This window comes from Staurois parvus, unplaced genomic scaffold (assembly GCF_062004578.1).
Source record: "Staurois parvus isolate SC_StPar_1 unplaced genomic scaffold, SC_StPar_1.0 ptg000048l, whole genome shotgun sequence".
NCBI lineage: Eukaryota > Metazoa > Chordata > Amphibia > Anura > Ranidae > Staurois > Staurois parvus.
The window spans coordinates 14,773,832-14,797,547 of NW_028317844.1; the positions used below are offsets into that span (position 1 = coordinate 14,773,832).

Consider the following 23,716-nt stretch of genomic DNA (forward strand, 5'->3'; position numbering starts at 1 on the left):
AGCCTCTTCCATTTTCTAACAATTGCTCCAACAGTTGATCTATTTTCACCAAGCTGCTTGGCAATTGCCCCGTAGCCCTTTCCAGCCTTGTGGAGGTCCACAATTTTGTCTCTGGTGTCTTTTGACAGCTCTTTGGTCTTGCCCATGGTAGTAGTTGGTGTCTGACTGACTGTGGGGTGGATAGGTGTCTTTAAAGAGCTCAGACAGGTGCTATTAAGTTAGATCAATGAGTGGAGTAGAGGTGGACTTTTTAAAGGCACAGTAACAGGTCTTTGAGAGCCAGAATTCTTGCTTTTTCTTAGGTGTTCAAATACTTATGTTCAGCAGTGCAAGACAAATAAATTCTTTAAAAATCATACAATGTGATTTCCTGAATTTGTTTTTTAAATTCTATCTCTGAGTGGGAATGCACCTACAATGTGAATTTCAGACCCCTCCATGATTTCTAATTTGGAGAACTTGCAAAATCGCAGGGTGTTCAAATACTTCTGTTCCTCACTGTATACAAAGAAACACTTCAGAAAAGTATTCCAGTGGCGCATAAATCAATTATCAGTGTAAAAGATTATTTATAAAAATACATATATAGCTAATGTAAATGATGAATAATGAATACTACATAATAAATATTTTCCACATAAACATTGTTAATGGTGTGAAATAGATAATAATTTGTTATTCCAAACGAAAAGTCCAAATACCTCAGTCCATCAGACAATCACCATGTGAGAAAACTTGTGCCAAAATAAATTATATATAAATGTGTGGTGCTCCCCTCTCAGGTGTGCACTCACCAAAAAGTGTTGCCTCCCACTCTCATGGTTGGCACACTGAGCTTTGATTAATGACTTTCCAAGGACTAGATCAAATCACTTGTAACATTTTGTTCTCCTTAAATTTGCGACAATGGAATCCTAGGACAAACATTCCCGATCTCCAGCACACAAATTCCTCCTCCCAATGCTCCACTCACAATTGACTATATAGGAGATAAAAAACGAGAGAACCCCAAATGGTGCAGTACTAACTAAACGGTTTTATTGCCACAATAAAGTACTACTTACAAAATGTAAATGGGTAATAAAGCCCAAAGATGTTAGCTTTAAAAGCTCTCTGTATGAGGAAAGCCGGATCAGTGCTCTCACCACCGGTAGCCTTTGATCTCTGACGCTCCCACGTCACTTCCGGTTCGGATCTGCGTCACTTCCGGTTGCTTCACAGCCTTGCGCCTGAGATGTTTGCAGCCCCAGTGGTTAAGTGCTTTTCTCTAGCAGCTGAATAATCTGAATGTAGTTGTCAGCTATAACGTCTCCTAGTACTCCAAAAACCTTTTATTAGGTTAACTGGCACCTAAACCACACTCGACTCAGAATGTGTATGAATTTGGTATGGAAATGATAATCTTACCTCCTTCTCGGCCAGAGACCAGTGACCCTGAAACACTGTCTCCATATCAAAACAAAGTCTTGCTGCTTCACAAATAGAGTGCCAAGTCCCATGCAATATGCTTTCGTTTGTTGATAGACCCAACTAGAAACATTATATGTGACTTTCTGCAAGACTTGTGGACCCAATGAGCTGCATTGAATTGTTGCTGTGGTATCAGAATCATTAGAAGTGAATAGAAATAACTTTTCTTGTTGCTGATGATGCATTATATAGCTCAAAATAACTATATGTGTATTTCCATAGTCACAGTCTAACAGGTTCTCCTGTTCGTTTGCAGTGAAGGGGAACAAGGACCAAACGGAAGCCAAAGCTCCAGTTACAGTCAATCCTGAAACTCTTCTGTTTATCCAGTACTGGACCAAACTGGATCAAGTTTTTGCCATAGTGATCATCCACAAACTTTTACGTAGTATTCTCAATAAGTGGGCCACTCAGCCTTTCTTCTCCATCTCGGGAGATACACGATGGACCTTTTTTCACTGAGGGCTTATGAATATGAATACACTATTCATGAACCTCAAAGACAGCTCTCAAATAATTGCACATTTTTTTTTCTTTTGCAGAGAATGATCGAAACCAGTTTTCTGATCTTAAGTAATCTGAATATAATTCTCAAATGTATTAAATGATGTTGCATCATATTCATCTTCCTAATTGCTCACTTTTTTTTTTCCAGGACATGAATATTTGATATGCTTTTTCTAGAGGGAGCCATGTGATCTATATTATGCCACACAAGCAGTTTTCACTTTCATAGGATGTGTGAAAGGCTGTGTTTGTCGTAGATGTATTCATATTGAGGGTACCCAGACTACTGTGGCCATGTAATTATAGGGAAGTTTTTATAACTTTCTAAGATGAATCCTATTTACTGTGGACCACAGATAGGAATACTTTCAAGCAGTCCCAAAGGCTTAACAGTACTTGGGCATATTTGTGGTGCTGTTGGCATATGGGCCCACATGAATATGTACTTGTAGTCACAGCAAGCACAAAGGTATTTGGAAAAGTGCAAGGCTTATACTGATTGTTAATAATTAGGCAAGTGTCACATGAATTTTACTTTTGACTGTTCTGCCAGGTCACAAGTTGGTATTTTAAATGTAATGTTTGCTAAATAGAAATTGTAAATTGCTGTTATTACTCTCAAACAAGTGCCCAATAGTTTCTGATAATTTTCAGAGCTGGGTAGTTTGAATTCTCTAAATGTGAAAAAAACACTGGTACAATCTGTACTAGTCCATGTAAGTATAATGAAGGACATAACATGAAGCCAGCCACTTCAAGATTGATAAGCTTTTGAGAGAACAAGAGCTAGAATAACGTGACTTTTACTGTTTCACATTTGAAGGCTGTCATTCATGGGCCTTTTCTCAATGTCAGGTGTGTGCATAGTACTGATTTTGCTTTTGCTTGTTGCATAACCTTGAAGATAAATAAAAGCTTAGTAGAGTGGTTTTATCAAAAAGAGGGTAAAGCAGCACTGTTTTCAGCAGACTCATTCTAGCAACATTTTCTCACATTTTATCTTTATGAAGCTTTAAAGAGCAGATTTTTTTTTGTCTTGTAAGCACAATAACATCATTTCTATTTGTCATGTGATTGAATTTTTTATTCTGTAATGATTAGGGTGGATTTGTGAATAAATTATGCTTCTAATGGCAGTCCAGGATCACAAGTAAATTCATGTAAGGGACCTGCTGTGAAATCCTTTTAGTTAAGTTCATAGGTGGGACACAGATTGCAATGCCCTAATAAGGATTATGTTGTTTTTTGTATTTTGTATGCAACACTGTGGCAAGCATTGGTATCAAAACAGTAATTGGCAATCCTCCTACCATGTGCCTGTTCCTACACCAGAACAGTCTTGGACAGCACACCCTTCAGTATACATCATTTGATGCTTTTCTTTGTAACACATATTTTTTTCTTCATCATACATTCCAGGACACAGGGTATCTTGTTACGCATTATGATAGTTATGCTGTCAACGTCTGGTCATTGCCCAGGAAAAAACATTTTTTTTTTTCTTCAAGATTTCAATCCATGAGTTGGAGACTGGCTTCTCTGGATTTGTTAACCTATGACTTTCTGCTAAGAGATATGGTACCCTGGCACCATACTGGGCATGTGGAGACAGCCTGTAATGTTGCATTTCGGCACTCGATTTTGCATGGCAGGACCCTGTGCAATTATATATTGCCTTGTGAACTGACAGAGTTCTCTACAGGTGGTGACCCCCAGCTGGGAGTCATGTCCCTTTGTGGCATATGCCTGCTGAGATGAGTGAAGTTAGGATTCCCCTGGGGGGCCTACAGTGTGGACTGGTGATTGCCCTGCTGGTTTTCCCTCAGAGATGCCTGTACTGCACAAAAAAGAGCCTTGTTTGTCCTTTATAAAATACAAAAATAACAACAATATATGTATTACCTTGCTATCTTCAGTCTCCATGCACACTGGCTTAAAACAAAACAGTGCTTTACAGGAGTTTAGCATTTTGCCTGTAGAAACAACTAATGCTATCATATGTATCCATGTACATTGGGTAGTTGAGAGGTGGGTTTTTTTTTTTTTTTTTTTTTTTTAAACCTCTGTGTTTAGAGGCAGGAAAAAAACCCTTCTGTTTTGTTTTTTGAGAGTGGTTTTCTGGCACAAAAAAAACCCCACTAGTACAAACAAACACTCAAAATTAGTGCTTTTTACTGCCAAGAGAACTAACGGGGGGGGGGGGGGGGGGGGTGAACACATGTGAGAGGCAAAGTGGTTAAACATTACAACTTGGTCATATGCAGCTACCTTCAGGTGATTGCACACTGCAAAAAAAGAATACAACAGGGACACCCCCTATATAACCCCATCTACGCCTTGCTAGCCAAAGTTTTTTATTTTTTGTGTCCTTAGGTGGGGGGACTTTTTCTCCTCTACTAAGAGAAGCTTGCTTTCTTTGTGGAGGTTTTCCTCTCTTTGATGATGATATTCAAGCAAGATGATTCTTCAATTAAAATTCCTGCTGCACCGTAATCACTCTGGGTTCTAATCCAGATTCCTAATGAGTTAACTGCCCAGCAGAGTTTTGGGGGGCCTTACCAGGACCTCCACCATATGAAGAATTGTGCTGACCTGTAATATTGCTGTCTTGCACTGGATCCTGATGTAGGCATTCCCCTTGATATATGTAGTGCAACATGTGCAGTTAGCTGCAGGAGGCTTCACAGGTATATGTAGTTTGTGAGCCCTGTTCCTGAAGATGCTTGTGGGGGTATGCCCCTTGTGAAGGGTGAAACCAGGAGGGGTATATTCCCCTGTTAATCGAGCCTACTAGACCTTCTATGATGGGTATAGGGCAGTAAACTCTCAGTCTTGGGTGCTCTTTCATTCTGTAGACCCCCTATGGGGTGTGTGGGAGCTCTAATGGCCTTTCCAGTGGTTGCAGCAGTGAGCCCGCAGTGGTGGGGCTACTTTTTGTCTAATACCTATTGTCTAATTTTCAATCGGGTTACTGTTGATGTGTTCCATGCCTTTTCCTCTTCCCAGGTGGGACTTTGGATCAACAACTTCTCCTGGCTCTCTCATGCATTCACGATACAGCAGCTGTTTCTGCACTACATGGGTTATTGTGGCCTACGATTACTTGCCATTGAGGCATTCCCCCTTTACTGCTGCAGAGATTGAGTACCCCTCTGGGAGTGATATTTCACATGCATGGCAGAAAAGAAGCTGAAGAAAAAAGGTTCAGATGGACTTTCTAGCTCGTGGGTTTTTTTTGTTGTTTTTTTGCTCTTTCTTGGTTCTCAGCTTAATTGGGGGTGGTACTTTACTTCAACAGGCTTGGTACCCTTTGCTGTAATGGTTTTCCCCATTTTTGTCTCCCTTCCTTCCTCTGGCCATACTGCTGGCCCACTGCCTCACCAGCTTCCTCATTTTTATTCAGATAGAAATTTTCTGCCCCAATGTCAGATTTCATGTGAAACCTATGTACACTGCTCAAAAAAATTGAAGAAACACTTTTTAATCAGAGTATAGCATCAACTCAAACTCCTGTGATATTGATCTGGTCAGTTAAACAGCAGAGGGGGTTGTTAATCAGTTTCAGCTGCTTTGGTGTTAATGACATTAACAACAGGTGCACTCGATGGGCAACAATGAGATGACCCCCAACACAGGAATGGTTTTAAAGGCTACTGACATTTTTTCCCCCTACTCATCTTTTCTGACAGTTTTTCACTAGTTTTGCATTTGGCTAGGGTCAGAGTCACTACTGATAGCGTGAGGTGATGCAACAGGAAGAAGGGCCAGCCGTACATCAGAGGATTGATGAATAAAGTGTATATTTATTGATCCATAGGACACACAAAACACCAGGACATGAATACCGGACCTGTTAACATGTTTCACACGATCGCATGCTTAATCATAACGGGTTATGATTAAGCACGAGATCGTGTGAAACGCGTTAACAGGTCCTTTATTCATGTCCTGGTGTTTTGTGTGTCCTATGGATCAATAAATATACACTTTATTGATTAATCATCCGGTGTGCGGCTGACCCTTCTTCCTGTTGCATTGTGTGTGGTGGCAAACCAGAGCCTGCACCTGTCATGGATTGATCTGGATTGTTTGCCTGAGTGGTATACTTCTATTCTTAGCATGAGGTGATACCTGGACCCTACAGAGGTTGCACAGGCAGTCCAACTCCTCCAGGATGGCACATCAATACTTACCATTGCCAGAAGGTTTGCTGTGTCTCCCAGCACAGTCTCAAGAGCATGGAGGAGATGCAGTTACTCTAGGAGAGCTGGACAGGGCCGTAGAAGGTCCTTAACCCAGCAGCAGGACCGGTATCTGCTTCTTTGTGCAAGGAGGAACAGCATGAGCACTGCCAGAGACCTACAAAATGACCTCCAGCTGGCCACTGGTGTGAACGTCTTTGACCAAGCAATCAGAAACAGACTTCGTGAGGGTGGCCTGAGGGCATGACATCTTCTAGTGGGCCCTTTGCTCACTGCCCAGCACCTTAGCGCTCAATTGGCATTTACCATTGAACACCAGAATTGGCAGGTTTGCCCTGGCACCCTGTGCTTTTCACAGAGGAGAGCAGGTTCACCCTGAGCACATGTGACAGACATGAAAGGGTCTGGAAAAGCCATGGAGAACATTATGGTGCCTGTAACATCATTCAGCATGACAGTTTTGTTGGGTCATTGATGGTCTGGGGAGGCATATCCATGGAGAGATGCACAGACCTCTACAGGCTAGACCATGGCCCCCTGACTTCCATTAGGTATCGGGATGAAATACTTTGAACTATTGTCAAACCCTACACTGGCACAGTGGATTCTGTGTTCCCCCTGGTCCATGACAATGCCTGGCCTCATGTGGTGAGAGTATGCAGGCAGTTATTAGAGGATGAAGGAATTGATACCATTGAATGGCCCCCAGACTCACCTGACCTAAATCCAATAGACCACCTCTGGGATATCATGTTTCAGTCCATCTGATGCCACAAGGTTGCACCTCAGACTGTCCAGGAGCTCAGTGATCCCCTTGTCCAGATATGGGAGGAAATACCCCAGGACACCATCTGTCTTCTCAGGAGCATGCCCTGACATTGTCAGGCATGCATACAAGCATGTGGGGGCCATACAAACTACTGAGTACTATTTTGAGTTGCTGCAATGAAATTTCAGCAAAATAGACTAGCCTGCTGCATCATTTTTTTTCTTTGATTTTTGGGGTGTCTTGGAAATTAAACTTAACCTACAGAGGACTGAATTCAATCAAGCGATGGGGCATCCTTATGTTCCTAACACATTACCCAGTCCATATCAGTATCCAGCATGATATTTTTCCCCATGGAGACTTGATGTGTTTTCAAAGTGTTCCTTTAATTTTTTTGAGCAGTGTACTTGAACTACTAACACCTAGGGTTATAGTATGATAATTTTTGCATAAAAATGTATGACATGTATTACCCTATGCATGTCGTTTCCTACAAGAGTCTCATTAAACGTTATTTCAAAAATGGTATGGAGTGATTTTTTTTTTCCACTTTTTCTAATCATATATTCACCATTTTGGAAAATGGACTGGAGATCGGACTTCCTCCTTCCTCCTCACTGTGGCTACTATGGCCCTGTCAATGTGATACTGTTGCCCATCTACATGCCAACATAATTTCTATCACATAAAATTCTGGATCTCTACTAATACTGGAGGAATAAGACAACTAGGAACACATTTCTAAATAAAAATACTACTTCTTCTAGACTCCTTTTTAAGGAAATAAAAAAAAATACTCCCTTCTAAGTAAGCCCTGCTACTGATGCTGAAGCAAATTCTACTGGAATTTGTGGCTCTAGTTCTTATCGATATATTAAACTGTAGCAATTATTCTCCACTAATCTCCACAGCCATCTTCCAAATTAGAGGCATGCCCAAATAAACACCCACCCCAAAAACTCAGCATGTTTTGTCATATTTAAAAGGCTTCATCAGAATTTTGTGCTCAACATAAAAACTGCTCAACGCACCCCAATAATACATTGAATTCATATAAACAGCATAAAAGACACCATTTGCAACACGGGTAGCCTTTCTTTTATATCCTCTCATTGGCTCCACTTGATCACGTCATTGCGTGTGCCCACACGTTATTACGCATGTAACTGCATCAATTGTGTAATGTATGACTTCATTATTTCACAGGTGCAAATATAGGATATTGTTATGTCCTATGTTATCCTGCAGATGCATTGGCCTCTGGTCAGCGCCATCAAGTGTTGAAAAGGGGATGCAAGAGATGGCAACTTTTATCATATGGCAAAACTCTTTTGATATTGTTTCTAAAATGTGTGTCCCTTTTTACCTCCCCTACCGAATATCTTTGATTTTGACCTTGAGCCAGGCCATGACCCACCTGTAACTGATATTTCACCCAAACCGAAGGATGCTATAGCTACCCTTATTGATGCTGTATCATCCTGTTAGGTGTTGAAGCAGCCCAAGTGTCACAGATACTGAATGCTGATGTTCTGAGACACAAGTGTGTCCAGAAATGTGTTGACGTACACAGAGAACACCAGGCATAAAGTACAAAATAACATGATTTATTAAAAACACAATAGACAATATAACTTACCGGCAGTATACCAAAACCAGTGAATCTAATGAGAGTACTATCCATGAACAAACTACTAAGTACCTATATACAATCAGTAGGATATAAGTGTAACCAGTGTCTGGATCAGGCAGAGGGAACAAGCCAGGACAGAGATATGGTATATGAGAACAGGAACAAGCAGGCAGGTGGAGGATCAGGAACAGAGTACAGCTATGAGGGGCACATGGGCAGAACAGCAAGGCAAGAGGGAGTTGCACAGGAAGAACTAAATATCCTCCAAGCAACCAGCCTCAAGTAATGACTAATTACCAGGAGTGCCCTCAGGGAGCTCCAACCAGTTCTGATATGAGTCCATAAAAGATATCTATCTGTTGTATACATTCAGAGGGAAAGGTCCTAGTAAGCAGAAGTGCTGGGTTCAAATGAGATGCCCAGCTGTTTGAATCACATAGGCTGGGTCCCAACACCTGGGACTGGTGACTGACTGTGTCCCTCCACCTCTGGGGTTAGGCAACTGGCTGGATGTCATGTTGACCTGATTCTCTGAGATGTATGACAGATGTATGACCGCAGGTACCCTATTGCTGGGGTCAGGCCGTCTTTAATGCGGGCAAAAGAGGCAGCTGCCCAGGGCCCAGTCGTTGTGGGGCCCAAAGCAGCTGCCCCCTGAGCTGCCAGCCAGGGGTTTTATTTTTCAGCTTTAATTTCGCCACATTCAGCACTGCTCACTTCTGTCAGTTGTAAATACAGAAGCACTGGTTCTGTTTTTACATTTGACAGCACTCCTCTCCCGGAGGCCGCTCAGAACCCTCCCTCTACACATCAATCTCTATAGGACAGCAGAGGAGGGAGGAGACGGGGGATCCACACAGGCAAAAGCTCCTCCTCACCTCAGCCTGCACGGACTTGCTGTATTACTTTGCAACCCCACTGTGAAAATTTTGTGTGTGATGTGTACAGTGGGGCAAAAAAGTATTTAGTGAGCCACCAATTGTGCAAGTTCTCCCACTTAAAAAGATGAGAGGCCTGTAATTGGCATCATAAGTAGACCTCAACTATGAGAGACAAAATGAGAAAAAAAATCCAGACAATCACATTGGCTGATTTGGAAAGAATTTATTTGCAAATTATGGTGGAAAATAAGTATTTGGTCAATATCAAAAGCTCATCTCAATACTTTGTTATATATCCTTTGTTGGCAATGACAGAGGTCAAACGTTTCCTGTAAGTCTTCACCAGGTTGGCACACACTGTTGCTGGTATGTTGGCCCATTCCTCCATGCAGATCTCCTCTAGAGCAGTGATGTTTTGTGGCTGTCGCTGGGCAACACAGACTTTCAACTGCCTCCAAAGGTTTTCTATGGGGTTGAGATCTGGAGACTGGCTAGGCCACTCCAGGACCTTGAAATGCTTCTTACGAAGCCACTCCTTCGTTGCCTGGGCAGTATGTTTGGGATCTTTGTCATGTTGGAAGACCCAGCCACGTTTCATCTTCAATGCCCTTGCTGATGGAAGGAGGTTTGCACTCAAAATCTCACGATACATGGCCCCATTCATTCTGTCTTGTACATGGATCGGTTGTCCTGGTCCCTTTGCGGAGAAACAGCCCCAAAGCATGATGTTGCCACCCCCATGCTTCACAGTAGGTATGGTGTTCTTTGGATGCAACTCAGCATTCTCTCTCCTCCAAACACGACGAGTTGTGTTTCTACCAAACAGTTCTATTTTGGTTTCATCTGACCATATGACATTCTCCCAATCCTCTTCTGGATCATCCAAATGCTCTCTAGCAAACTTCAGACGGGCCCGGACATGTACTGGCTTAAGCAGGGGGACACGTCTGGCACTGCAGGATCTGCGTCCCTGGCGGCGTAGTGTGTTACTGATGGTAGCCTTTGTTATGTTGGTCCCAGCTCTCTGCAGGTCATTCACTAGGTCCCCCCGTGTGGTCCTGGGATTTTTGCTCACCATTCTTGTGATCATTTTGACTCCACGGGGTGAGATCTTGCGTGGAGCCCCAGATCGAGGGAGATTATCAGTGGTCTTGTATGTCTTCCATTTTCTAATTATTGCTCCCACAGTTGATTTGTTCACACCAAGCTGCTTGCCTATTGCAGATTCAGTCTTCCCAGCCTGGCGCAGGTCTACAATTTTGTTTCTGGTGTCCTTCGACAGCTCTTTGGTCTTCACCATAGTGGAGTTTGGAGTGTGACTGTTTTGAGGTTGTGGACAGGTGTCTTTTATACTGATAACAAGTTCAAACAGGTGCCGTTGATACAGGTAATGAGTGCAGGACAGAGGAGCCTCTTAAAGAAGAAGGTACAGATCTGTGAGAGCCAGAAATCTTGCTTGTTTGTAGGTGACCAAATACTTATTTTCCACCATAATTTGCAAATAAATTCTTTCCAAATCAGCCACTGTGATTGTCTGGATTTTTTTTCTCATTTTGTCTCTCATAGTTGAGGTCTACCGATGATGCCAATTACAGGCCTCTCTCATCTTTTTAAGTGGGAGAACTTGCACAATTGGCTGACTAAATACTTTTTTGCCCCACTGTATATGTTTGTGTCTTTGTCTATGTTTTATGTGTCTATGTTTTATATGTCTGTTTTTTGTATATCAGAGTGGGGGGCCCAAAAAAAATGTTTGCCCGGGGTACGATCAATCTTAAAGACGGCCCTGGCTGGGGTACCACAGGTTATCAGCAAACATTTCCCTGAAGTCATGTGACAATACCAGAACTATTAGACTCTAGATCTCTCCTCTGCCCTTAAAGCATCTGCTCTTACCAAGATCAGTGTGATCAGATACTTACTTTCCCAATTTTAAAATGGCACTGTTTATATCTGGTGAAACGAAATGATGAAATGCTCATAGCTTCTGTTCTCTTAGACCATAGAGATGACTGGAGGCATTCTGGTCTCCCCTCAGCTCCATGGTCAGCCAGCAGAACTGCAGGCTGCATTCTCAAGCTCCCCTGTGGGATGGGAGAACCCAAGAAAACCATGGAAGGCAGCGGGAAACATTTACTACAATTGGAGAGTGTAAAACCTAGTGCAGCTCTGCATAGAAACCAATCAACTTCCAGGTTTTATTGTCAAAGCTTAAAGGATAAATTCACCTATTTGTAACATGTTACACCCATATTCAGGGTTTAGCATGTAACATGTCAGAAAGGGACTTCCCCCCACCCCCTGCTGTCACATTTTTGAAAAAAAAAATGTGGCCTTGAGGGGCTCCTCCCACCCAGCCCCGTCACTCATTCACAGTATTTTGTAAATGAGGAAAACTACAGGATCTCAATGAACTACAATGGCGCTGTTCAACACTGTAGTAGTTCATTGATTCTTCCTGTCAGTGTGTCTGTGTGCTTGTACCTTGCCCATACGAGCTACAAGTACACAGATACACTGACAGGTCTGCAGGAGTCATGCATGGCACCAGCGATCTGTTGATCACTATTGCAATGCTTTCCATGCTCCCAAAACAAGAAATGGTAAATGCACATTTAATATTTTCTGTGAAAAGGTGAACTTATCCCTAAACATAGAAGTGTTCAGGCAGCTGAAAAAGATGCCTGGTCACTTTTATACACTTGCAATTGACCTAGTATGCTCTATCAGCTGCAACAAAGTGCAAAGGTTACATTAGGGGTTTAATAGACCACAAATTTCTCCTTAAAAGGAACCTGTCACTGCATTATGTTATCACTATTATTATGGGCCAAATTACATTTTAGCTAAAATTCTGGTTAGTATTTTCACATCTATGTTTACAGTTTTTATTTTCATTTTGGATAAAGTACGGGTTATAACTCCTGTTGGGTTTTTTTTGTCATTTGTGTCCCATTGAGGAGATTTCCCTTCACTTCCTGTTCCCTCGTCAAACAGTGTGCTAGGAAATCCCTGCAAATTAAGGGAATCAATTAAGAGCCACCAGATCACCAGAACTAGTGTCCCCATTTGAAGATTTCCCTTCTATTACTTGTCTGCGGGAAACCCAAAATTTGGAATTTTCTTTTACTTTCACTCTCTATGATGATAGTAAACAGGACAAATAGGGTTAATCTCCTTAATAGGGACACAGACAACAATAAAAACTTGACAGGTGTTCCAAACCCTCTCCACTCTATCCAAAACTAAAAAAAAGTTTTGCCTATAGTTATACTTTAATAAAGAAATGGGTCAGATATTAGACCATGTTTAAGAATTTTTGCCTGGTTTCAGTAACATCACAATGTTTGGTCTTATAGCATATCCGGGTTTAGGTGGCCATCCTTTCTTAGGGAGTTGTATCATTAGGAGAGGTGGGGTGCTAACATGTCAACCACATTTTAGGAGAATAGGGCTGAAAAGCTCTCATGGCTCACATATTTATACATTTTCAGTTCTTTTATTGTAGTTATGACTTCCCTGTAAAATCAGGGTCTCCCAGTGAGAGTTATCTAAATTTGGCAATTAGATTTCCCAAGTCATCCTCCAAGATGGCTTGCGAGAGAGAGACAGAAGGTCCTCCCACCTACAACACATGATCCACATTAAGATGAAAAGCCAGGGCAAAGACCCAGATCCTCAGTTTGTGTGTTTCCTCTGGTTAGACAGGATCACAAAATTAATTATTTTTCTTTTCCTTCAGGCCTTTGTGCTAGGTGGCAGGGGCCTCCTGGGTACAGACGTCTCACAACAGGGGCAGTGAACCTGGGAAGATGTGGGTACCCAAGCCCTTCATGGCTTACATTTTTTCTGATTAGCCTTGGAGTGGAGCAGGGACCCCCTCTCCCTATACACTATGCTATTTTTTTCTGTTCCAGGGGGTCTTTCAGGTAGTGGAGAAACCATATGTCAGTAGAGGGATAGGACTGTGATTGAGTTCCAGCTGCATGAATGCTGCACTGTGGTACCTGGTTTGGAAGAACCCGCTCTCATGGCTTCCTGGGGGATTATTTTTTTGCAGGGGGCATGGCTGAGTGTTCAACACGGGGGATGATTTAACATCCTGCATGACCGCACTGATGCCGTTCCGCTGGATGTGAGGTTTTAGGGTGGAAGTGGAAGGAAAGCCATTTTGACCAAGGGCTGGTGGGGAAACATAAAATACAGGGCATGGGGAAGCACTGTTACAAGTCACAGCTACAGGTGGGTGCCCGATCTACAGTGACATGCCAGGACCCCACACTGACAGACAAGGGCCAAGGCAGAGCTTCAGATGGTTATTTCTGCTGCCAGGAAACCTTTTACCTCCGACAACCAGGATGGAGGCTGCTACTTTCAGAGGAGGCATATCTGGTGATGTACGCTGACATTTGCCAGTGGCTTTCTTGGGGGTGGGTGGAGTGCTGAGGAAATTGGGGGAGGAGAGCACTCGGGTGGCCCTGTTGGTGGCACACGGTGATTTTCACCTCTTCCCTGTAACAGTCCTGGCCAGGCGTAATTAGATTTGATTCTGATTTTAGACAGAAGGACAAGAAGAGAAAGATGATGGAGGGAGCTTACAACCTCCAAGGAAAAAGTATGCTGAATGCAAGAAAAGACTTTCTACTTCCTGGAAGAAGACGCTATGTAAGGATTGCTTAGTCAAGTTAGTGAAGGAGACAGCAGGTCTCTTTTAGGGACTTATGGACAGCATGAGAGTGTTGATGGCACATTTTCCAATTGTTTAGGTCCCTTCTTCAAGAGTCCTCTTTCCAAAGTCCTTTACCAAATACTTCTAGCTACAATACTTCAGCAGCTACCCTGATTGTTGAAAATTTGATGGAAAAGCAAGGCACGGTAGAGGAAGTAAAGGACAGTTGAGCACCTTGAGAATAACAACAGATGCAAGTACATGGGACTGGGGTGCCCATAAGAGCCATGCATAACACAGGGAAGATAGAACAAAACTTGGGCTCGCAGTTCATCCAATGAAAGGGAACTAAGAGCTATTTTGGAGGCACTGGCAACGTTCAAGCCAGACTTAAATGGAAATCATGTTCAAGTGCTTTCAAACAACAAACAATGGGGCACGGGATCAAAACATTACATACAGATAAAATTGTCTTTTTTGTTGAAAAATAACCTTTTGTCCATCTCAGCCATTCATTTCTAAATTCCTTTAGCCAACCTCCTGAGTATCAAAAAGATTACGCAAACAGGGCGGAGTCTGAACTAGGAAGTTTTCAATCAGAAAAATAAATAATCACCTGTACTGATCAGTAATTGCTTTGTAAATGAAACTTTACAAAAAAACATTATATATGTTTTCTTAATAACTGTGAAAGCTCCTGGAAGAAGGATGCAAATCTACAGCTGACCTTAGCTGGATCCAATTCGGCTGGTTCAGCAAAAACTGGAGGAATTGCGATCAATCTATGGCCATTTCTCTTCAAGAGGAGTTGATCTAATGATCAGCTCCTAACGAGATTGGTGGTAAATTATTTCAAACAGTGCATGCAGCCAATTGGCTGTAGTGCTGATCAGTGTATTCTGACAGCAGAAGAGTCCCAGTGTCAGATTGCAAAAGTTCAGTGGAGAGGATTTAAGCTGGCTGATCAAAAAAACTGGTAATTGTATGGCCAAGCTTAAAAAGGAATCTTCCATGACATGTTTGAATAATTTTGTTTTTGTTTGGGCTTGTGGTAGCAGAGAAAACTGAATTCTGAAAATGACAACCACTTCATTTTTCTCAACTAATGCTCCAAATGTAATTTTCACTGATCACAGACACGGCTGGAAGTTGCTCAACGACAAAGCGCCAGCAGCATAGAAAAAAACTTTGATTTGATTTGTGGTCCCTGAAAATCTATACAGAAATTTGTCAGATCGACAGTGGGGTTGATTTACAAAACTGAAGAGTGCAAAATCTGGTGCAGCTGTGCATGGTAGCCAGTCAGCTTCTACCTTCAGCTTGTTCAATTAAGCTTTGACAATAAAACTTGGAAGCTGATTGGTTTTAATGCAGAGGTGCGCTAGATTTTGCAATCTCCAGTTTAAAAAAAAATCAACCTGTGTGTTTTATCCATGATAGAGAAAGCATGATGATGGCAAATTACACAGGGAGAGCTTGGTGTAGGGCTTGTAGCCAATGGCTTCTCTGGTAAAAATAGATGTAAACTATTACTTAATGTCATGTGACAAAATACTCATTTATCTTGGAAAGCTCAGGGATGGGAAGGGGAGGAGAGGTTTTGTACCTTTTTTCACCATTTGTCACATCTTAAAGCGGAGTTCCAGCTGGAATAATAAAAAATAAGTCAGCAGCTACATAAACTGTAGCTGCTGACTTTTAAAATACAGACACTTACTTGTCCCTTGGTCCAGCGGTGTCCTCACTACAGCTGGTTTCACTGGCCGTCTTCTCTCCCTGGCATATTCAATTTGGGCACCCAGCTGTGACAGCTTGTGGCTTCACAGCCAAGTGCCCACTGTGCATGCACGAGAAGTGCCGTGCTTTGTGAATGGCCCCATAGTCTTCTGGGACTTGTCACGTGTCCCAGAAGACCATGGGGAGAGGGGGGGTGACACCTTCTGTTTCCAATCACCTAGGCGATCACAGTGGAAGTGAGAGCAGGTACCTGTCAAATTTGGGTACCTGCTCCACAAAGGTGCCAATCCTTAACAGGGAGTGGGGGACAAAGGCTTAAAGCGAAACTTCCACTTTTGGGTGGAGCTCTGCTTTAACCTCTTGCCAACCGCAGATAGCTGAATGACGGCTTTACTGCGACCGGCCAGTTCTGGGTGGACGTCTTATTACACAGCTATTCATGTGGTATGGTAAAAGGCCAATCACAGCGGCCTTTTACCACATGATCAGCCATGTCCAATGACACACTGATCACCAGGAAATGCAATTGCTGGTTATTGGCTGCACTTTCCTCACACTGTCACAGCGTGAGGAAAGTACTGCCAAGAACCGGCAATTCTCAGAGGATGGATTGGCACTGATGATCAGTGCCCAGCAGTGCCGCACACAAGTGACAGTTGAGCATGCTGCTTGCCCGCAGCAGGGCTAAAAGGTAGAAAAAAACTACCTGCCCGACGCCTGGAACTACATGTGATAGGAATCGAAAAGGTCAGAGAAGGGATCAGCACTGATCATCATGACACTGAAGATCAGTGCCCTGATAATCGATGCCCAGCAGTGCTGCCAGTCAGTGCCTATCATCAGTGCCAGCTCAACAGTGCCACCTGTAAATGCTGCCTATTAGTGCAGTCTCATCAACTCACATCAGTGGAGAAAAATTACCTGTTTGCAAAATTTTATAATAGAAACAAAGAAAATTTTTTTTTTCAAATGTTTTGCTTTTTTTGTGTATAGCACAAAAATTAAAACACCCAGCAGCAAGTAAATACCACCAAAAAAAAGCTCTATTTGTATGAAAAAATAATTTCATACAGGTACAATGTTGCAGGACCGCGCAATTGTCATTCAAAGTGTGGCAGCGCTGAAAGCTGAAAATTGGCCTGGTAAGGAATGGGGTATAAGTGCCCAGTAGGCAAGTGGTTAATGCTGCTGGTGGCCTGTAGCCTCTTTACAGCCTGTCCCTGTCCATATGTACTACAGTGATAACAAGAGACATTTCTTTTTGAAAGCAGCAACATTGCTGATTGTTGCTGGCTACAATTGAGTTTTCATAGGATATTTTAAAAGAGGACCTTCCATGTAAATGGAAGGCCCATGCTATTGCCAGCTGCCCCACAGGCAATTTTAAAATAAACTTGTTGCTAAAGAGAAAAATATACTTACCTCATCCTCGGCTTCTGACATTTCCGGGAGGCACAGGCCATCGTACTTTACTTCTGACTGCTGGGATAGGCACTCAAAATCCCATGGGAATGCAGTCCTGCCCATTGCTGGTTGTATTCTTATTGAATTTTGAGTGCCAAGCTAGCACAGGAGGCAGATGTGAGGTATAGTGACATGACCTGGAGCTGCTCCTGATGATGTCGCATGTAGATTACGAAAACAAGTAGGTAGGGCTTCCAGTGATGTCATTTCTGCTTCCTGGAACACAAATCGCGTTCCCAGTTTCATGTATTTGGCTTGTCCTTTACGATATTATTGTACAAAAAGTTTTAATAAAAATGCTATACTATAAGAAGCTTCCCCATTCTATCTTAATGCTTGGGATGGTGAGCATTACTGAGTACATTTAAATGGACGGAGGCTATTTATAGACGTTAAGGACCCAGTGGCTTAGTTTTAAATGGACTAAATTAGGGAACTTTAGCATGTGTTAGTAAAGCTGTGCATATCATCACAACTACTTAGCAAGCTTCCAGCACCAGTGCCGGCTTACATGTATGAAGAATGCTCGCATTTCATATACATGTGAGGCTGGTTGCAACAGGTTAAGTACCAATATTTGTCCACAATAACCGATAGTTTGCACTTCAATTGTTAACACATTAGCTGCACTTTTTCAATAATTGGGGTATTTAACTTTTTTTTTTTAATAACCTTTAGCTTGGGGTATGAGTGCACCTGGCAGTGCCGACAATCCACTAAAGAGCTGCCTTTTTTTTTTAAGCAGCATTTCACTTCATTTTTTTTAAAAAAAAGTAAAAACACAGTGCACCATAAGCATCGCACACCCTCACACTAGGTAATTGCAGCAGATACTGTCTGCCCATATTCCCAAAAAGTGTGTAGTCTTCTCTTGATTGTATACAAAATAAATGTGGATTTTTTTTTTGTAGCATCAGCAGTGGGTGTTGATAAGTCATTTTATTAAAGTCAGCTTTTTGGTCACAAATTTCCCCCCTGTGCTGAAACCCCTCTCGGACATGGAACATGCAGCAGGTAAGGCTAGTGCCTCCAGGGGATATTTGGCCACCTTCAGCCAATGGTACATCCTTGACAGGCAGTAGTCCATTGGAATATTCTCTTGTAATCATTTTACAGTGCATCCCGAAGGTATTCACAGCCCTTAACTTTTGTCACATTTTGTTACAGCTTTACTCCAAAATGGATTAAATTCATTTTTTTCCTCAACATTCTACAAACAATACCCCATGATGACAACATGAAAGAAGTTCGTTTTGGAATCTTTGCAATTTATTAAAAATAAAAAAAAACATGTACATAAGTATTCACAGCCTTTGCTCAATACTTTGTTGAAGCGACTTTAGCACCAATTACAGCCTCAAGGTGTTTTTTTTTCCAAGCTTGGCACACCTATTCTTTGGGCAATTTCTTCCATTTTTCTTTGCAGTACCTCTCACGCTTCATCAGGTTGGATATGGGGAGTATCAGTGCACAGCCATTTTCAGATCTCTCCAGAGATGTTTAATCGGGCTGGGCCACTCCAGGACATCCACAGAGTTAGCCCATAGCCACTCCTTTGTTATGTGGGCTGTGTACTTAGGATCATTGTCCTGTTGAAAGATGAACCGTCGTCCCAGTCTAAGGTCCAGAGCGCTCTTGAACAGGTTTTCAGCAAGGATGGCTCTGTACATTGCTGCATTCATCTTTCCTTCGATCCTGACTAGTCTCCCAGTCCCTGCTGCTGAAAAACATCCCCACAGCATGATGCTGCCACCTCCATGCTTCACTGTAGGGATGGTATTGGCCAGGTGTCGAGTGGTGCCTGGTCTCCTCCAGATATGACGCTTGGCATTCAGGCCAAAGAGTTCAATCTTTGTTTCATCAGACCAGAGAGTTTTGTTTCTCATGGTATGAGAGTCCCTCAAGTGCCTTTTGGCAAACTCCAGGCGGGCTGTCATTTGCCTTTTACTGAGTGACTTCCGTCTGGCCACTCTACCATACAGGCCTGATTGCTGCAGTGCTGCAGAGATGCTTGTTCTTCCGGAAGGTTCCCCTCTCTTCACAGAGAAACGCTGCAGCTTTCAGAGTGACCATCGGGGTGCTTGGTTACCTCCCTGGCTAAGGCCCTTCTCCCTCGATCGCTCATTTTGGCAGGGCGGCCTGCTCTAGGAAGATTCCTGGTGGTTCCAAACTTCTTCCCTTTATGGATGATAGGGGCCACTGTTCATGGGGACTGTCAATGCTGCAAAAATTTTTCTGTACCCTTCCCCAGATCTGTGCCTTGATACAATCCTGTCTCGAAAGGCCTACGGACAATTCCTTGGACTTCATGGTTTGGTTTGTGCTCTGACATGCACTGTTAACTGTAGGAGCTTATATAGACAAGTTTATGCCTTTCCTAATCATGTTCAATCAACTAAATTTCCCATAGGTGAGCTCCAATCAAGTTGTGGAAACATCTCAAGGGTGATCAGTGGGAACAAGATATACCAGAGCTCAATTTTGAGTGTCATGGCAAAGGCTGTGAATACTTACTGTATGTATGTGTTTTTTTCCCCATTTTTTAATAAATTGCAAAGATTTCAAAACAAACTTCCTTCACGTTGTCATTATGGGGTATTGTTTGTAAAGTTACATAGTCCGGCTGAAAAAAAAGACAATAGTCCATCCAATTCAACCATTAACACACAAAAAAAAAAAAGTTACAATCCTATACCCACAGTTGATCTAGAGAAAGGCAAAAAAAAAAACCCCAGCCAAGCATGATCCAGTTTGCTCCTGCAGGGGGAAAAAAATCCTTCCTGATTCCCCGAGAGGCAATCGGATATTCCACTGATCAACTTTACCTATAAATGTTAGTATCCAGTTATATTTTGTGTATCTAAGAAAGAATCCAGGCCTTTTTTAAAGCAATCCACTGAGCTCACCAGAAACAACTCTTGAGGGAGTCTATTCCACATTTTCACAGCTCTCACTGTGAAGAAACCTTTACCTGGTTGGAGATTAAATTTCTTTTCCTTCAGACATAAAGAGTTCCCCCTTGTCCTCTGTGATGACCTCAGGGTGAATAGCTCTACACCGAGTTTACTATATGAACCAATGATGTATTTATACACGTTGATCATATCCCCTTAGTCTTCTCTTCTCAAGAGAGAATAAATTTAGTTCCTCTAATCTTTCCTCATAGCTGAGCTCCTCCATGCCTCTTATCAGTTTCGTTGCCCTTCTCTGTACTCTCTCCAGTTCCCCAATGTTCTTTTTGTGAATTGGCGCCCAAAATTGAACTGCATATTCTAGATTAGGTCTTACTAATGATTTGTACAGGGGTAAAATTATATCTCTCTCTGGAGTCTATACCTCTTTTAATACAAGAGAGGATTTTCCTCACTTTAGAAACCACAGCTTGACATTGCATGCCATTATTAAGCCTGCGATCTACCAGAACTCCCAGATCCTGCTCCACCATTGATTCCCCCAGTTGTACTTCCCCTAGTGGGTATGATGCATGCATATTCTTAGCCCCCCAAGTACATAATATTACATTTATCAACATTAAACCTCATTTGCCACATAGTTGCCCAATTAAACATTGCATTGAGGTCAGCTTGTAAATTGAAGACAGCCTGTAAGGACATTATTCCACTGCACAGCTTGGTGTCATCTGCAAAGCCTGAAATGGTAAAAAAAACTAAGGGTCCCAATACTGAACCTTGGAGTACACCACTGACAACCTTAGACCATTCAGAGTATGAATCATTAACCACTACTCTTTGAAGACGATCTTATAGCCAGGTTTCTATCCATTTACAATAAGATTTTTCCAAGCCTGTAGACTTTACCTTACCTGTCCAAGGTTTTGCTCACCTCCTTATAAAAAGAAATCGGAGTAGTTTGACAACTTCTGTCTTTCATGAATCCATGCTGTCTGTTACTTAAAATATTTTTTTCCAGCAAGAACTCATCGATGTGGTTTTTTCTTAAAATCTTCAGTATCTTCCCAACTACAGAAGTTAAATGAACAGGTCTATAAAAATAATTGGTAAAGATTTTGACCCCTTTTTAAATATTGGCACCACATTGGCCTTACGCCAATCCAGTGGTACTATGCCAGTCATTAAAGAGTAAGGTTGTGATTTGTGATATGTGTTTCTTCTATATCTCAATTGTTTGGTCGACACAATGTATGACTTAAAAACCCAATAAATTTTCTTAAAAAAAAAAAAAGTAAGGTTGTTACTGTGATGGTGAGGTGGCTAATGGCAAATGCTGCTTTGAGTTTTAAGGCTTTGTAGGGAAGGATGGGCAGCAAATGACCATGGGATTGTATGATTAATTCTTGCTGCTGCCTGCCCTTTCCCTCTCAGCCCTGGAGAAAGACTCAAAAGGAAATGGCCAACAAGGACCGAGATGGATTGAGATGAGACTCCCACCAAATGTGGCAACCCTATAAGGCCTAATTGGTTCCCCCTTGCCAGATGCCATTATTTTTACCCAATCTGCATTACCATCCCTGTTCTTGTTTGCTTGACTAGGACAGGGACAGCCTTGCGGTTAAAGTATGAAAAAAGTAAATCAAACAAAACAAGCAAAAATGGAATTACAAAAAAAAAGTGATGACAGGAAGAAATGTAGTACGTTAATACAAAACCAAGAACTGGAGCAAAGGGGCTGTTTTTCACCAGTTCTTTACCATGTATAAATCAGTGGGCATATGTTCCCCATATAACCCTAGTTCACCAGTGTCATAATTACATAGAAGGAGGTGGAGAAGGAAGGGGAGGAGCAGAAGGAGTGAAGGTCGAAGGCGCACAGGAATAGAGGAAAGAGAGGGAAGAGGGCACTTATCAAGGTTTGCCACCTACTAGCTCCATGTGGCAGCACCCTTCTCTCCTTTAAGGATTGTCTGTCTTTTTCTTGGATGGTCCATTTGGGAAAGGGTAGGCAGTCTAAGAGTGTAGACTTTTACACTTACTTTTTGTTGCAGTCTGCCCTTTTCCCTAGCTCCAGTGCTTTGACTATATATTTCCACCAAACACCAGTCCACATTTTCAGAATAACTGGATATTTGGGGGGGGGGGGGGGGGGCTGTGTAATGTGAGGTTGTGGTTTTGAAGTGTTCTAATGCAAAAAGAAACTCTGAAACCATACTATCAAACTGGTCTGCCATGGGCTAATTTGTATGAAGTTGACAGATTTAGCTTTGTTTTTTTAAAGAGTACATTTTCCTATAGCTTTTAGATCGGTTGTGGCTACTGCTACCACCGATCAATTTATTCCTATTACTATTTGATAAAAAAAACCCCAAAAACGCAGGTGTAACAGCCAAAACTACAAAAAAAAAATTATTTTCACTTTAAAATTAGATTGGGGTATGACTGCTGTATTTAACCCTTTCACTGCTGGGGACATGTTTGCTTTTTTTTTTCCTGCACATCTTTTAAAAAATAATTTTAGGCCTGAAGATTAAGTAAAACCCCAAAACATTATATACTCATATTTTCTGAAAGCTGAAACCCTGGAGTCTAAAATTGTGGTATCAAACACAAATTTTCACAAATAATACACAAAAGTTAATTTTAGGGCACACGATATATTACCCAATCTTATAAAAGAGGAGATGTGTCAATTACATAGATTGTCAACACATCAAGCTTTAAAATTGTATATGCCCACAAACTGATGACCAAGTCATCACTTTAGGGTCCTTGTGGGTAAGGAGGTTGTTAAAATCAAGTGGATGAGCTGTGATTTTACAGATCCCACCACCCACCGGAATTTTAACTTTACAGGCCGTCAGGCATGTACACATGCCACAGCTGCAAGGCTTTGCTTTTTGGCCGTGGCTTTAACTCGGGATGCAGAATTTGACACGCAGCACCGCACATCTCATTTCTGAGGATGGTAAGCATTACTGCCTGTATGAAAGAGCCTTTAGAGGTAATTGTGAATATTAGGCATAGAATTATTGCTCTCACGCTGGTGTGTATGGTAATATGCGACATGTGTAGTGCCAGCAACATTTTCACAAAGGTGCCTCAGACAGATTGTCTTTACATTCGTGTGTGCGCATATGTGGAGACAGGTGTAGGCTCAAATTTTTTATTTTTTGCGGGGGGGTTAAGTGGTTGGATGTTATTTTAATTTTTTTTCAATAACCTTTAGTAGCACATATGAGACAGAAAGTCCCCTATTTGATGTAAACTCTTTGTAACTCTATAATGGGTTTTTTAGACTCCTGGTGTCTTAAATGCTTTCGACCTAATAAGAGTGCTGTTTGGCCTCCATTAGCTTCTTCCTGGGCCACAGTGGCCAGGTAATGTGACAACAGAAACCGGAAACGACATTGTACATATCGCTTCTGGATTCTTTACAGCCAAGGGAGGTCAGCATCGTGTGTCCCAGCTC

The 23,716-nt window shown here is 42.1% G+C and overlaps 1 protein-coding gene across 1 annotated transcript in view; it reads left to right on the forward strand.

The window, feature by feature from the left end:
* Positions 1–3,113, forward strand: part of CCNC (cyclin C) — a 34,241-nt gene extending 31,128 nt beyond the window's left edge. The window contains exon 12 of the mRNA XM_089665198.1: positions 1,727–3,113. Coding sequence (XP_089521324.1) covers positions 1,727–1,781 — 55 coding nt within the window. The 3' untranslated portion in view covers positions 1,782–3,113. The remainder of the gene's footprint in view (positions 1–1,726) is intronic.
* The last annotated feature ends 20,603 nt before the right edge of the window (positions 3,114–23,716 follow it).